This window comes from Pseudorasbora parva, chromosome 22 (genome assembly GCF_024679245.1).
Source record: "Pseudorasbora parva isolate DD20220531a chromosome 22, ASM2467924v1, whole genome shotgun sequence".
In the NCBI taxonomy this organism is placed as follows: Eukaryota; Metazoa; Chordata; class Actinopteri; order Cypriniformes; family Gobionidae; genus Pseudorasbora; species Pseudorasbora parva.
The window spans coordinates 16,320,166-16,335,460 of record NC_090193.1 but is presented as its reverse complement, the minus strand read 5'-3'; the positions used below and the strand labels follow the sequence as shown (position 1 = coordinate 16,335,460).

The 15,295-nt window shown below is 37.9% G+C and overlaps 1 protein-coding gene across 3 annotated transcripts; it reads left to right on the top strand.

Moving 5' to 3' along the window:
- The first annotated feature begins 3,087 nt into the window (after positions 1-3,087).
- arrdc2 (arrestin domain containing 2) lies at positions 3,088-12,511 on the top strand. Of its 3 annotated transcripts, none has more exons than XM_067431206.1 (9): positions 3,088-3,181; positions 3,458-3,718; positions 9,188-9,257; positions 9,363-9,510; positions 9,595-9,697; positions 9,783-10,039; positions 10,125-10,287; positions 10,389-10,543; positions 11,298-12,511. In XM_067431206.1, the coding sequence occupies exons 1-9, from the start codon at positions 3,103-3,105 to the stop codon at positions 11,349-11,351; spliced, it is 1,290 nt and encodes a 429-aa protein (XP_067287307.1). In that variant the 5' UTR covers positions 3,088-3,102; the 3' UTR covers positions 11,352-12,511. The 3 variants fall into 3 exon arrangements, with proteins under 3 accessions (XP_067287307.1, XP_067287309.1, XP_067287308.1); XM_067431208.1 differs by lacking the exon at positions 3,088-3,181 and adding an exon at positions 3,204-3,254; XM_067431207.1 differs by lacking the exons at positions 3,088-3,181; positions 3,458-3,718 and adding an exon at positions 7,757-8,454.
- The last annotated feature ends 2,784 nt before the right edge of the window (positions 12,512-15,295 follow it).

Here is a 15,295-nt window from a genome sequence, read left to right as displayed (position 1 = left end):
GAATAAGTAATTCAATTTAACACTCTTATGGAAATATAATAATAATTTACAGTTATCATTTAAATCTGACCAATTTTTTAATTGTTTGTAAATCAACATCTCAGGAAAATGTAATAGGGTTTCAAATCAAAATATGACTTTTTGTTACAAAACAGGACATCAATTTCATACCACTGTTGAGGACATGGGGCTTAAATCATGTTTGTCCAGCATTTTGGGAGACACAACAAATGAACAGGGAAAGAAATTATATTTCAATATCCCTATGAAATATATATTATTATGAAAATATTGCCAATTACTACTCCCATTATTACACTTCTTTTTTCATTACATGTTGCCCCAAAAACATTAATTTGCAAATTAGATACATTAACAATGTATAAATACATTGTATGTAACAGGAAAGCCCGTTTATGGCTGTTTTACACAAATATTGCATAAAGTAAAATATATATTAAATCATTTCGTTATACACTATATTCAAAAGTCTTTATTTCAGTCTTGGGATGTCTGCCTTTACATGCACATGAAATTGGATGACATCCCATGCTTAAACCATTGGGTTTAATATGTTGTTGGCCCGCCCTTTGCAGCTATAACAGATTCAACTCTTTTGGGACAGCATTCCACAAGGAGTGTGTTTATGGGAATTTTCTAGAAGACCATTTGTGAGGTCAGGCACTGATGTTAGCAGAGAAGGCCTCGCTCACAGTCTCCGCTCTAATTCTTCCCAAAGGTGTTTTTATTGGGTTGAGGTCAGGACTCTGTGCAGGCCAGTCAAGTTCCTCCACACCAAACTCACTCGTCCATTGCTTTGTGCACTGGTGCGCCGTCATGTTGGAACAGGAAGGGGCCATCCCCAAACTTTTCCCACGAAGTTGGGAGCATGGAATTGTCCAAAATGTATGTTGAAGCATTTGGAGTTTCTTTCACTGGAACTAAGGGGCCAAGCCAACCCAAAAATGTTGAATGCACTGTTCTTGATCTAATCTGAAGGCCACGTGAAGTTTAGAGGTCTGTAGCTATTGACTGCAGAAAGTTGTTGACTTCTGTGCGCCTCAGCATGCGCTGATGGTACTCTGTGATTTTTACATGGCCTACCACTTTGTAGCTGAGTTGCTGTTGTTCTCTATTGTTGACCATTCAGTTAAACGTAGAATATTTAGTAGTGTGAGGAAATTTCACAAATGGACTTATTGCACAGGGGGCAGCCTATCACAGTACCACGCTTGAATTCACTGAGCTCCTGAGAGAGACCCATTCTTTAACAAATGTTTGTAGAAGCAGTCTACATGCCTAGGTGCTTGATTTTATACACCTTTGAATTGAATGATTTAGGGGGGTATCCCAATACTTTTGGCAATATAATGTATCTTTCATAACAGTTAGATAGAATCATCTTTATACAATGTTTGGTATAAAAAATCCTGAAACCTAAAATTTCCATTGCTTTTGCCTAGTCATGTGTTTTTTTATTTACTTTTATTGAATCCTGTTGTCCTTTATGGATTTAGTTTTAATTAATAATTTTTTGAAAGTAAATTTTATGATCTATACTGCTCGTAAACTTATTTTATCACTAAAAAATTAAATAACCTGTCAAAAGTATTGTGCAATCATGTAGTGTATTTCTCTGGATAGTTTGCCCAAAGGTTTTAATTCTGTCATCATTTATTCACCCTCAATTTTTTTAAACCTCTATGAATTTCTTTCTTCTGTTTAACATAAAAAGATATTTTGAAAAATATGGGTAACCAATAAGTTGATGGACACCATTGACTTCCACAGAATGGGAGTAAAATGCTATGGAGGTCAATGGGAACCATGAACTGTTTGGTTACCTAATACATACAATTTTCTAAATATCGTCTTTTGTGTTCAGCAGAAGAAAGAAATTCTGACAGAGTGAAATAGGGTAATAGGCTTATAGAGTTATATATAGAACCTTTTAAGAGTGATATGTCCGGTCAAAATCATATTTAGATTGAAGTTCAGAATTTGGCACAACATTATTACCTCAACCACGAGAGTGATTTTTTTTTTTTTATCAGCATAAAAGAGCGCTTTGAGATGTGTTATGACAACAGAACATGTCCTACTGACAGATCAAATATGTGGAAGCTCAAGGTTAAATGGCAGTCCAGAGCTCATGGTATTAATGACCACAAGAAGTGTGTCAGACAGCGACTAACTCTCTGACCTCACACAGCACCTTTGGACCATTTATGGCATGTGCAAAATATCATGGGAGAGTGCCAGAAGTTTCTGCAGTTAAACAAGCTGATGTCTGCCAGGACAGTTTGTCCATGCAGGTCTGTGTTTGTGTACTAAAGTGGCATGATCCTCTACCTGCACCATATTTTAACAGAGCCTGAGTGTTATCAAACCATGTTGGAGTAATGGTGCCACGTCGAACTCAGCCTCACGTTTTCAAAACAAACACAAAATCTGCTCCTGTCACAAGTTGTAACCTTGAACTTGAGTTTTTTTTTTTTTTGGTGTGTATGTAAACATTAGTTCAACATTTCAATTTTAGAGATTGTGAGATTGGGTTTGAAGGGGGTTGATCATATACGCTGGTAAATGGCATGTATGTGTGTGGTGGGGCCCTGAAGACGATATTAAAATTATATATATATATATATATATATATATATATATATATATATATATATATATATATATATATATATATATATATATATATATATAGCTTATGGTGTGTGTGCATGTATTTCTTTTTGTTTTAATGACAGCACACAGCAGTACTCGTGCTGTTTGTTTAGACTGAGACCTTAGAAATAGGGTATAATATTAAATAGTCAATTTCTAAATATTATTATTTTTTTTTTTTAATTTGGTTTATTTTCCGGTTAAAATAAAACAAATATATGCCGTCTTAGACGTTTGAACCCCCATGCAGCATTACATCAATACACAGAACATGTTAAAATTATTTAGAAAGACAAATTTATCGATTAACAACAACATTACTTCTTTCCTATGGCTTCAAAAACGCAAGAACCGTTATCATAGACAGTAGCCTACCCGTTATACTCTTGTCCAAAGCATCTGAGCGGAGGCGTAATACGTCAGCGGATGGGCGTGGTTACAGCCACAAATGGGCGTGTCTGTTCTTATTGGTGTACAATCAAAAATGGGCGGTCCCAGACGTACAGTGAGTGTACATTTAACTTTTACTCTTGTTGTGTTGTGACTTGCACGTAGTTTGTTGGTTTTAAAAGCGAAGGGTACGTTCTATGTAACTTAGTAGCCTACGTTTTTAACAGGTTCACACTGAACTTTAATGAATGTAACAGCGTTTGAATTAAGCACTTGTACTTGCGTCTTGTTATCTTCTTCGTATCAAAGATGATTTAAAAACGTTTAATCACAAAAGATGCACATATGGATTATGTATAGTATGGCTTAAACTCTGTTTTGTGCTTCATAGTTATGGCTTTCCAAAGCTTGAAACTCTTCGCTCTTGAGCTGGACGGTCCGGATGATACTGTGTACAGCAGTGGAGAGATGATCAGTGGCGTGGTGGTCCTGGAGCTCAACCGGGAAATCAAAGTCCGAACCATGAGAGTGCTGGGAAGAGGGGTCGCCACAGCTCACTGGCTGGAAAACCGAAGTGTCGGCGTCAACACCGTCTATAACGACTACACATCCAAAATAACTTATTTCAGGAAGAGACAGCACCTTATCCGAGGTGGGTTTGCGTAGATTTATCCACTCACTAGATCTTTAAGGTGGGTGTTCACTTTATTTAATTATCTGTGCAACACAAAAATAACAATGATCTTACAATGAATGGTAACAGACTAACGTTATGTAGGCTAGCTATATCGCAAAATCGGCACCAAAAACAAAAAACATAAAGCTCCTGTATATTCCAAATCCTTTTTGTTCGTAAAAAAATTAAGCTTTTGTTGTTATTTATAGCTGTGTGACCGGTTGTAACCCTAGCTGTTTTATAAACTGGATCAACCTATATATTTACAGATCGACTCAAATTCGAATGAATCTTTCGTCTAAAAAGTGGACATTTAGGCTAGCAACTTAAAAAGTAGCATAATGCATTACTTTGTTACTTTTGCGTTACTTTGTCTCACCTGGTCTTGGCTTTGGCTTTGGCTTTTTTTCTTTTCTTTTTTTTTTTATAGGCCTAACACAAAAGTTAATTTTTTTGGACAAATGTAAAGGCCCTGTCACACCAAAATTGAAATAGCCCAATACTGCTGAAGGAAATGCTAATTTCTTTAACACTTACTTCATCAAAAAAAAAAAAAAAGCAATAAAAAATTCTAATGTAATTTTTGCTTGGTTTGGTTTGCAAATATTTATTTTCTTTAATTAACATATTTAATTACTGGAGTTTTGTGTGGTGTTTAGATTTTTTGTGTGCAAGTGAGATCAGTAAATCCATGCTCACATTTAGTCTAGAACTACAATAACTCATGTTCTCAGCTATCACAGCGCACACAACGCCTCTGCACTTTCTCATGATTTCTCAACATGAGAGCTGTAAGCTCATAAATGGGATAACAAAGTAACTTGTGTTACTTATTTTAAAAAGTAAATAGTTATTTTGTTGTAATCTTAAAAAGTAATGCGTTACTTTACTAGTTACTTGAATAAAGTAATCAGATTACGTAACTCGTTACTTGTAATCAGTGTTGGGTGTAACTAGTTACTAAGTAATTAGTTACTTTAATTACTTTCCCCTTGAAAATGTAAAGGATTACACTTTTCTGTAATTTAATTAGTTACTTCTGATGTAATTGAACTAAATACTTTGTAGAGACTGTAGAACAATTGTATATAATACAATAGTGGAATTAACAGCAACAATAAAGTCTAACTTTGATGTTTTTATGTATCCTTATCACATTTGTAAGACTTTGGTCAGTTAATAAGAATTGTTGATGTAGTTTTATATGTGACCTTGGACAACATAAGGGTCAATTTTTTGAAATTGAGAATTGAATGCTGAATAAGCTTTCCATTAATGTATGGTTTGTTAGAATAGGACAATATTTGGCTGAGATACAACTATATGAAAATATGGAATCTAAGGGTGCAAAAAATCTAAATATTGAGAAAATTGCCTTTAAAGTTGACCAAATTAAGTCCTCAGCAATGAATATTGCTACTAATAATACATTTTTGATATATATATTTAAAAATGTAAAAAATATGTTCATGGAAACTTAATATCCTAATGATTTTTGGCATAAAAGAAAAATGTATAATTTTGACCTATACAATGTATTGTTGGCTATTGCCACAAATATACCTGTGATTTATGACTGTGATTTATGACTGAAAAAATGACATAATTATCGATTTTGAAATATTAAACCTGTCAATACAGAACAAAATATTGTAGCCTATTTTGCCGTCAATACCACAGATATGTATGGTCAATAGGCTACTGCCAACGTTGTCTTTGCTGTATCAATAGGCAATATATTTATATTTAACATGAAATATAGGGCTTCCCTGTACATTAATAGCAGCAGCAGCGCCGCGTCAGACACGCGTCTGGTGTGCAAAGAAGGAGAAAACGCCAGGCAGTCGCCTCGCCGCTGACACGCAACAGAAACGCCACGCTTTCAGTGTGTCTCCGGCCTAACATTTTCTGTTGGTCAGCCAGGAATAAATAAAACATTCCCTGTATGTTTAGAGAACATTCTCCATTCTGTTCCACTTTTATGATGATATTTATGCCCTTTTAAGGCTTGACATTTTCAGGTCAACATTTTTTGTGAGTAAGAAAATTACAATGAAAGAAAGCTATACAGGCTTGCAATAGCACAAGGGTGACAAAATTGTGAACTGTCTCTTTAAGGCTTTAAAGCTCTTAAGTGCAAGGGTGGTTGTGCTGTAGTTTTGTTGATTCGGCTTCTTCTTCCTGACCTTTAACAGCTGGCACAGGAGCGATAATGCTGAGCAAATGTGTGATGTGGTTAATTATTCAACTGCTGGAATACACAAACGACCTGCACTTCACAAGCCAAATGCTTCTCCAAAAGGTGATAAAAGCACCGCTATTGTCATTAAAATAAAATAACAATAAAGGCCACTTATGGATTGATGTTAATAGAAAGCACCGATTTAGTTGTATCATGTTTTAGTGCTCTAATACTTAAAACCTTAATGTAACATATTAAGATGTTATGATCTTGTTTTCAATACTTGTCTATTTTCACACTTGCAGCATGATTACAGTACATGTATATGATGTCCCAAAACTTTAAAGGATAGGATTATTAGTGGTGAAGTGAATGCCACTGATTATCTCTTCATCATGGCACCTGTTAGTGGGTGGGATATATTAGGGTGACACATTTTGTCCTCAAAGTTGATGGGTTCGAAGCAGGAAAAATGGGCAAGCATAAAGATTTGAGCTAGATGATGCGCCAGTGCTGTTTTGGCAGCAAAAGCACAGCACAATATTAGTCATAATGTTATGCCTGATCGGTGTATACCTAGCATGTAAAGTTGCTAGTTTTAAATGTATCTAAATGTATTGGTATCAGCCTGTATACACCTTAAAATTTACATTTTTGTACTGTCTCAACCTTAGGCCCCCTCAAATGTATCTAACAATTCAAATTATATAACGATATCAATAGACAATGTAATTTTGACAACCATTTAATTCATATTTAATTCACTGTAATAAGTTAAATGTTTTTTGTTACATGTTTAATTAATTTGTGACATTTATTTTACATTTATTTTTTACACAAAAACAAGCTCATCAATCAAATTTACCCAAGGTATTTTAATTGCTTGGTGCTCATGGCATTTTGTCAGTCGTTTCTGCTGGGTTCAACCAGTGCTCTTGGTGCACTCTTTGTAATGGTTCCCCCCCTCAGGTTGTCAAAAGTTATCAGAATGTAAACAGACTCCACTAAAACGTTTCTTTTCGGTGATAAAGAAAAATGAGGCGGTTGATAGATAGATAAGCCATCGCAGCCATGATATCACAACTGACAGTAAAGAGTTCTTTGATGAATATGATGACTAATAATCACTTGAGAGAGACACTGGCATGTGTCAGCTAAAAGTTCTTGTGTCATATCAAAAATAGATTGTTTTAAAATAAATATCATACAATAGTAGGCAATTGTTATCCCTTTGTGTACATTTTGGTATCAATTATCTGCTCCCATGCCTAGCTATGTATCACTATTGGCATCTGATTACCATACCACTAATTTATGAATAGGACACTTTTGTGAGAAAATACAAACAGCACATGCATCCAAACGGCACATATGAGACTTTTGTGTTTTGGTACGTGATTACATACCGCAATGTCAGTTAAAAAAATACGTGAGGCCTGGGTTGCTTATCGTTATCTAAATAGACAGCTTGTTTATTGGCAGCAGAGACGTGACAGTCCTAACGTACTTTCAATTGAACACAACTAGGGGGCGAAAAAGCCACACTGACAACTGTACGAGTCCCTAAAACTAGAGTCGTGAATCCTCCACAAGATGGCGATACGTGAACTTTTCCCCTGGTAACAAAGAAACAAGTTGTTTTTCCTCTTCAAACTGTCTCAGAAAAGTGTGTTTGCACTTTGGTATGACAACCTTTTGGCAGATAAGTTTGCCATTCATAATCTTTTTGCAGCGTTACTCATTTCTCGAGAGACTAAAATCGCTTGCTTTTAAAGCCTTATTTGTTTATAAGCAAGCAATTTGATATGCAAGGAAGTTCACATTATGCACATATCTTTCATAAAAATGATTGACAAGAAAGTAGCAAAACAGTAAGGAATGAACCCGGTTTTTGTTTTGCTGAACTTCTTCACGGGGAGGTTCCTCATGGTTTCGGGCATGCTCAGTCAGCTTGTTTTTGTCTAAGAACCTGCAAGCATCAATCATCCGAGCTCTCCATCCACACCCAGTTAAGATGTTTATGAGCAGAGGCAGCAATTCCTGCCATAGGCCTTACATAATAAAATCAGTAAGACCGCCCACATGAGTTAAAGGCCGACCAGGGAACATGCACAGCTTCAGTTTTGTTTTGAAACTGCTGAAGGTAGAGCAGCTTCCTTGCACTTGAATGCACCCTCTCGCTCTTTGTTTGACTTTACACGTCTGAAGGCGACATACTTTAAGGGCTGCACTTGGGAAACTTTTGCAAAGCCAAAGATGATTTTCGACAAGTTGAAAAAGTTCGACATCGTGTTTGATTCTCCGGAGATGGACTGTCCTCCGGTGTTTAGCAGTGGAGATGTTGTCTCAGGGAAGGTTGTGCTCGAGCTCTCGGCGGAGAGCAAAGTCGATTCGCTGAAGTTGCATGCAGAAGGTTTCGCTAAAGTTCACTGGACTGAGTCTCGCAGCGCTGGGTCCAGCACCGCGTACACACAGAACTACAGCGATGAAGTTGAGTACCTGAACCGGAGAGAAGTGCTGCTGCAGGCAGGTCAGTCATTCACAGCCAGAGAGCCTGTTTTTGGGATGCTTTTGCTCGTGGAAAAGTGTACAAGCATCCCAGTTTAAACCCTTTCAAATTGTTAGTGAAGCTAATAGGCTCTTAAAGGGGTTCACCCAAAAATAAAACGTCATTTTATTCTAAAACCGCACGACTTACCTTTTCGCGTGAGACATCCGTGATTTAAAAAAAAAAACATTACCACTATTTTCAGTATAATGAAAGTGAAAGATGACTGAAGCTATGACAGTAGTCTATTCTTATGTGGGGACTTTTATAGTCTTACCTTTAGTTCATGTTAATCATTATACCAGATGATTGATTAAAAAGAGCAGAACTCGACCGTTTTTTCCAAAACTAATCGATTAGTGTAACATTTTCGACTTGAATCGAGATGTGACTGATAACGACTTGGATTAAATCAAAACATCCTTTTTAATATCATTTGTATTGTGTGTGGTGTGCAAACTAGTAAATGTGCTACAACAGCAGTGTGGTTAATCTGTGAACTATTAAAAAACTATTAAACATTTTTAGACAAAGTTCTACCAAAACCTGAAGGTTAATGTTTTTGTGATAGACGCACATATTATAGTGTTTTCTGGTATCAGCAGTTGATGTCATCTTTGAAGTTAAGCAATTTTGACACAAGTGCCATTGATATTGTGTTTTTATTATTTATTGGTGGTCTAATTATATTTCCTTACCTTTTGTTCCCCTCCAGATAATGGCGAACTGACAGTCCTGCCTGCCGGGAGACACGAGTACCCTTTCAGTTTCCAGCTGCCAGAGGAGTAAGTGTTGCTGTTTTTATTAGTCCTATATGAATGTTATCAGAGAGCTCTATTTGAAAAGTTTCGCAAGGAAACGAGTGTTAATGTAAGTGTTTTGTCTGTCAGAACACTAGTGACATCCTTTGAAGGGAAGCACGGCAGCATTCGATACTGGGTGAAGGTTAAGCTGCATCGCCCATGGGCCACTGTCAAGAAGATCAAGAAAGAGTTCACGGTTATCGAGCCCATTGACATCAACACACCCAGCTTGCTGGTAAGCACGTCGATTATCTGTTGCCTTGTCACATCTGTTCATAATTTTGGTGGCGCGTGCACTAAATCTGACTTTTTACTTCAGGCACCTCAAGCGGGAACCAAAGAAAAGATGGCCCGCATCTGGTACCGCAACTGCGGGCAGGTGTCAATCACTGCCAAGATCGACCGCAAGGGCTACACACCAGGTAAGGGCGGGAACCCACTGTCGCATTTAAGACGTACTCTGGTTCTTGCCGCAGAAATTCTTAATATGTTGTCGTTACTCTCCAGGTGAAGTGATTCCAGTCTTCGCTGAATTTGATAACGCTACTTCTCGCTCCGTGGTGCCAAAAGCTTTCATCACCCAGACGCAGACCTTCATTGCCAGAGGGACCATGAAGCAAAAACGAGCAGTGGTGGCCACATTGTCCGGGGACATAGTTGGTGCAAACCGCAGGGAGACCTGGCATGGCAGAGCCATCAAAATCCCCCCTGTAGGCCCCTCCATTCTGCAGTGTCGCATCATCAAAGTAGAATACATGCTCAGGGTGAGTTTGTTGGACCTTCAAGCTACGTAACGTTCGACAGAGTTGCTGGAATGATCTCATTAAACAGCGCTTGTTATTTTCACAGGTGTGTGTTGACGTTCCTGGGACGTCCAAGCTTTCCCTGGAGCTTCCGCTGGTGATGGGCACCATCCCTCTGCATCCATTCGGCAGTCGCACGTCTAGCATCAGCAGCCAGTACAGCGTGAACATGGAGTGGCTTCGCATGGCCATCCCCGAGCAACCCGAGCGTAAGTATATGCCCAACCCCGGGTTTCATTTCCCCTCATCAGCCTGAAAGCGACGTCATTCAGTGAAACGAGTCACTCACCGCTTTTCTTTTTTACCACAGCTCCTCCAGATTACAGCTCTGTTGTCACAGACGAGGAAGCGGTCCAGAACACCACAGCAGTCCAACCTGAGGAAGACCTCAGCGGCGTACTGCAACGCTCCCTCATGGCCTACGTGCAGGAGTTTAGATTACGCCCACCTCCAGTGTACAGTGAGGTGAGCAGACGTGCAAGACCATCTTTATATATAAGACGGCAGTTCTCAACTGGTTTTGCTTCAAAACACAGATTACGCTTTAGAAAGGAACCCCAAAATTGCTTTATCAAACTATTTTTTTGGAAGCCAGTTTACCTGAGTAAATAAAAAAACTAAACAAAACTAATAATTAAAATGTCTATGTATATCTCCCAATGTTGATTTTATTGCACAGTGATTTTAATATTGCGCAATTGCGACTTTATTTCTCATAGGGTGACCATATTTTGATTACCGAAAACCAGGACACTCGGCCTAGCAATGATATACTCAAATATACTCAAGGTTTACGCAAAGATTCCTTATTAATTTCAATACATTTAAAGTATGGATGGAAGATTGTTATATTAGGAGCAGGACAGGAGTTGAAAACAGGACGTTTGGTCACCCTATTTCTCCTTACTCCAACTTACTCAACAATTTGACTTAATTTTCTAATGTCCTCTCAGTTATCTTTTTATTAACTGTTCAGTTAAAAATGTAAATCAAACATTAAAATGTATTAATATTTTACTACACGCAATGGCACAAAAATTGGCATCTTCCTAATTTCCTGCAAAGTAAAATTAATTTGCATCAAATTCTGAGTTCGATTGGAAGCGCTGATTTTGACATACACACATGAAGCGTTTTGTCCTGTCTATAAGTCGATTCTTTCCCTGCTATCTGCCACGCATTCTGATCTGTTTTTTCTTTTTGTTTTGTCTCATCACAGGTGGACCCAAACCCTCAGCCCCTGAGTATGCGTCCTCGTTGCATGACCTGTTGAACTCTCTGCCAGCTGAGCATCACGTGATGTTTGAAACAAAAGCCGAGATTTGATTCTCCTGGATGCCTCTCTGAGACTGAGATTGGTACTTGTTCCTCGTTTGAGCCGTTCGCGTTCCTGCAGCGGGGCCGAGAGAGGAGGAGATGTCTGGACTAGGCGAGGCAGAGCCCTTTCAACAAACAAAGAGGACATTCAGTACCGGGGTGAACAAAGGTTCTGCCCGTGTTTGTGTCCCGAAAAGGGATCAGACTCTGTTCTGTGCCTTGATTCGTGGCCTGTCGCACTTGTACGTAGAATCAGGGAATTTGGGCATGATCACTAGAGAATTATGGGTGGGAAGCCATTCAGAGATACTACCCATAGTGCCTTATTTTGCTGTGAATGAGGGGAGTCCCTCTTAATCAGCCGCAGTCTGCCACCGTAGATGTTAGCAGGCATATGTGATGCCATCTCCCACAACTGTATCATGACATACGTCACATTTGCTGTTGATGTAAGCCAAAGAGATTGGTTTAATGTTCACTGGTTATTCTATGCAAAAGGGAAAACCTAAAGCTTTAAGGAAATAACGCGTGTGGGGGGGTGCAAATGTAAATCCTGGAAGTAGAAAATTGCGGAGTGGGAAAGAACATCTCCGCTCCAACTCGATGTTGGTTTAAGTTTCATCTGGCTCGACAGAGGTCGAGTTTCTGACCTGGAAGGTCATAATATCTTGCTGAACGTGTCCGTATAACCAAGGATAACTTTTCATTGCGCGAAACCATTGTTTTGCTTCATTTTTTGCCAGTGGCTTAAGGTAACGAAATGCAGGGCTAGAGCAGCCCTTGACAGTTAGCTTTACAAATAATGGGGAAAATACAAAGCCATGTGTGTATCCAAGGTGTCTTTTTTTCTTTTAAGAAATAATGATGAGCGACTACAGGGATTATGTCACGATAAGCTTTCCTAGTGTTACGACTCCCTGAAGTGTCCTTACAAACATTCCAAAAATACCACAGACTTGCTTCATTTCCAAATGATGAAAAAGTGTAACTTCAGGTTTAAAGACAGTGATTGTTTATGGCACTGAATGTATTTTATAGATTTTGTTGTTGACGAAATTTGTGACAAGTATATTTTTTGTTAATCACTTTTAAGTAAATAAAAATAGAAAAACAATACATATGGTGTTTTATTTCATATGATTTTGGAAATAATTATAATGGTGTATTATTATATATTTTAATTAGCATAATACTACAAGTAAAAGCAACATATTTGTTTCAGCTTATTTCAGAACAACAAAAGTTTTAGCGATCGAAATGCGTTACCTTTAAGGTGCATTTAGAGTTCATCGCTCATATACAAATATTTATCATAACTTTTTACATTACATAAAACCCACTGTTTTCCATCCAAGATCATGTCAGAAGACTACAGTAGTCTTCATGTGGGTGTGCTTTTACTATATATAACATAAGTGGAGCCTGAGGCACAGAGTGTCCTTTTTCCTCCTGTGTTGTTTTTCAAAATGCTTTCCATAATTCCTTCATCAAAATTAAACTGCACAAGAAAAAAAAAATGGGGATGAGTTCAATAATGTATTTTATATCATGATTCATTTAGATATTTGTTAACACTTCATATCTTTCATTAGAATAATGCTTAACAAATTAATATAATAAACACACAAACATGCGCCCGCATAACATAAGCCTGAATGAGTTCAGAGGCATGTTCTAAACTTTGGAGAAATTTCAGTTTTTTTGCATGAGTATATCTTGCAAAGTATGAAACAGAAACAAGAACTTCACAAATGATTACTGATTGGTTACTACAGTTCAAGTAGAAGACGCAGTCACAAGTTTATTGTCATGTGGTGCCAAGGACCGTTCTAATGAATATCTTGCTCACAAATATACTCTTATACACAGTTATTCAGTCAAACAGATAAGAAGAAAGAACAGTATCTGCCGAAGGACAATTGTCTGTAAACACACCATGAACACACCTTTGTGATGGAAGACATGAAATGTTTGTTTTTTATCATTTAAACATGGCACTAGGATCACCTGATCCTGGAAGTATAACCCATGGTGCTTTTGTACATGACTCACGGTACAAAAGTAAGAACCTGTCCTGCACAATAAAAAAGAGGCGTATCACAAGGATCTTTCTTTTTCCTTTTATAACAATTTAAAGACCTTTGAGGTCATGGCTAACAAAAGCAAGCAAGACGGCAGAGCTTCATGCCCTATTTTACAGAATATAATGTTATATACAGTATAGGCTACAGTTTGTGTTTGTGTGAAGTTCCAGCCCCAGCACTGCTGATTCACCTGTTGATTTGACGTCTCTGTTCTTTTCTTTACAAAACGGAGTCAAATAACCTATTTAATGACCAAAAATATGTAGGCGTGACCTGAGTTTACTTTCAGGAAACGTGACTTTTGCTGTGTCCGACATCACAGATGGTGTGAGTGTGACCCTATTGGAATTGTTCAGTCTGTTATTGTTCTTCTCCAAAAATGAATCGCATTTGTGAGAGCCTAGACGCGCTCTAAAACTCATGAAATTTGTAAATGCTTCAGAAGTGGTAAAAAGTTACGTCTGATATGGGTTCCAGAATTTGGTGTAGCAAAATGACTTGATAGCGCCACCTACAATATTTCAATAAAGCGCCGTTCGCACTACGTTTCACTTACAAGTATAAAAAAATCGGTCCAAGCCCAATACCTACAAAAAAGTCCCTGTGAGCAAAATCTGAAAACCCACCAGGAAGATTTAGATTTTTCTCTGTAAAATGTTTGCAGTTTTTGCCATTTCCAGATCTTGTACTTTAACAAACTACTAGAGATTTTATCAGATCAGTCTAATCTGCCTTTGCGAAGTTAAATTGAGAAGAGCTTGAGTTTTCCTTGAAACAGGAAGCTGTTGTAACTGTATATAATATATTGTCCAATCTGTTAAATTAGAGTCCTGACCTGAAGACATCATGCCATATTCAGTTGTCATAGTGCCACCTGTGGGCAACAGAAAAGGTCATGTTTTACACTGTGATTAACTCCTAGACATTTAACCAGATCAGTATTGCATTTGGTCTTTCTTAAGGCCTTAAATTTGGAATTTTCACTCAAGGGCGTGTCTGTTGCAGCCAGACAAAGTCTGAAGTTTCGCTAACTAGAAGCTGTTGTAAATCAGGCAGGCATAAAAAATATTTAAAAAATAAGTTACCTGGTTGCCTTAAAATGTTAATTTTAAAGATAAAAGAGTTAATACAATGAACATTTTTGAGAATTGATAACCTTTATTCAAATATTAAAGGATGTTTTTTTTTCAAAGAAGCATATTTGGGTAATTATGTGTTTTATTTGTGATGACGCAGTGAAGTATGCCAAATTTATTTATCAAATTTTTTATTTAGTTCAAGAGACAATTTCCAATTTACTTCATTGTATCAACTCAAATTTTTTATTTCAATGAGCTCAAAATCTTAAGGCAACTAGATTACTTACTTTTTTAAGTTAAGCCAACAATATTTTTTTAAAGGGCATACAATGGCCCTGTTCCAAAGGGCCCACTTCATGTGCGCTATCAGTCTTGTGGATTTACAATGGCCAGTGTCTGCGTGTCCGTTAAAGGTGCACTATGCAACTTTCCGTCCACTAGAGGGCGCCTATTCAAAACAAAGGCGTATGATGACGCCAAGTATGAGGGCAGTATGGGACATGTGGTCTTCACCGCACACCAGGGGAAAATAGGACTCGGGCAGAAATCATGTTCATAGATGCGGTTATTAACGTTACTGTAGTATGAAGCAGAGCCGGACTGAGTGTTGTGTAGCTGAGCACGGCCGCTGGAGCGATTGTTACACAAATACCTGCCTTGCGAGCACCGGGACTTTTATTATGACGGGACGGGACACAGTCGCGGGGCGCCCGCACTTCGTTGATTTTATTTCCGGT

Excerpts from the sequence above, each read along its gene's own strand:
- arrdc2 (XM_067431206.1), top strand. The coding sequence starts at position 3,103 with ATGGGCGTGGTTACAGCCACAAATGGGCGTGTCTGTTCTTATTGGTGT. Across the intron at positions 3,182-3,457 it reads TGGGCGGTCCCAGACGTACA|TTATGGCTTTCCAAAGCTTG; the intron begins GTGAGTGTACAT and ends TGTGCTTCATAG. Across the intron at positions 3,719-9,187 it reads GAGACAGCACCTTATCCGAG|ATAATGGCGAACTGACAGTC; the intron begins GTGGGTTTGCGT and ends GTTCCCCTCCAG.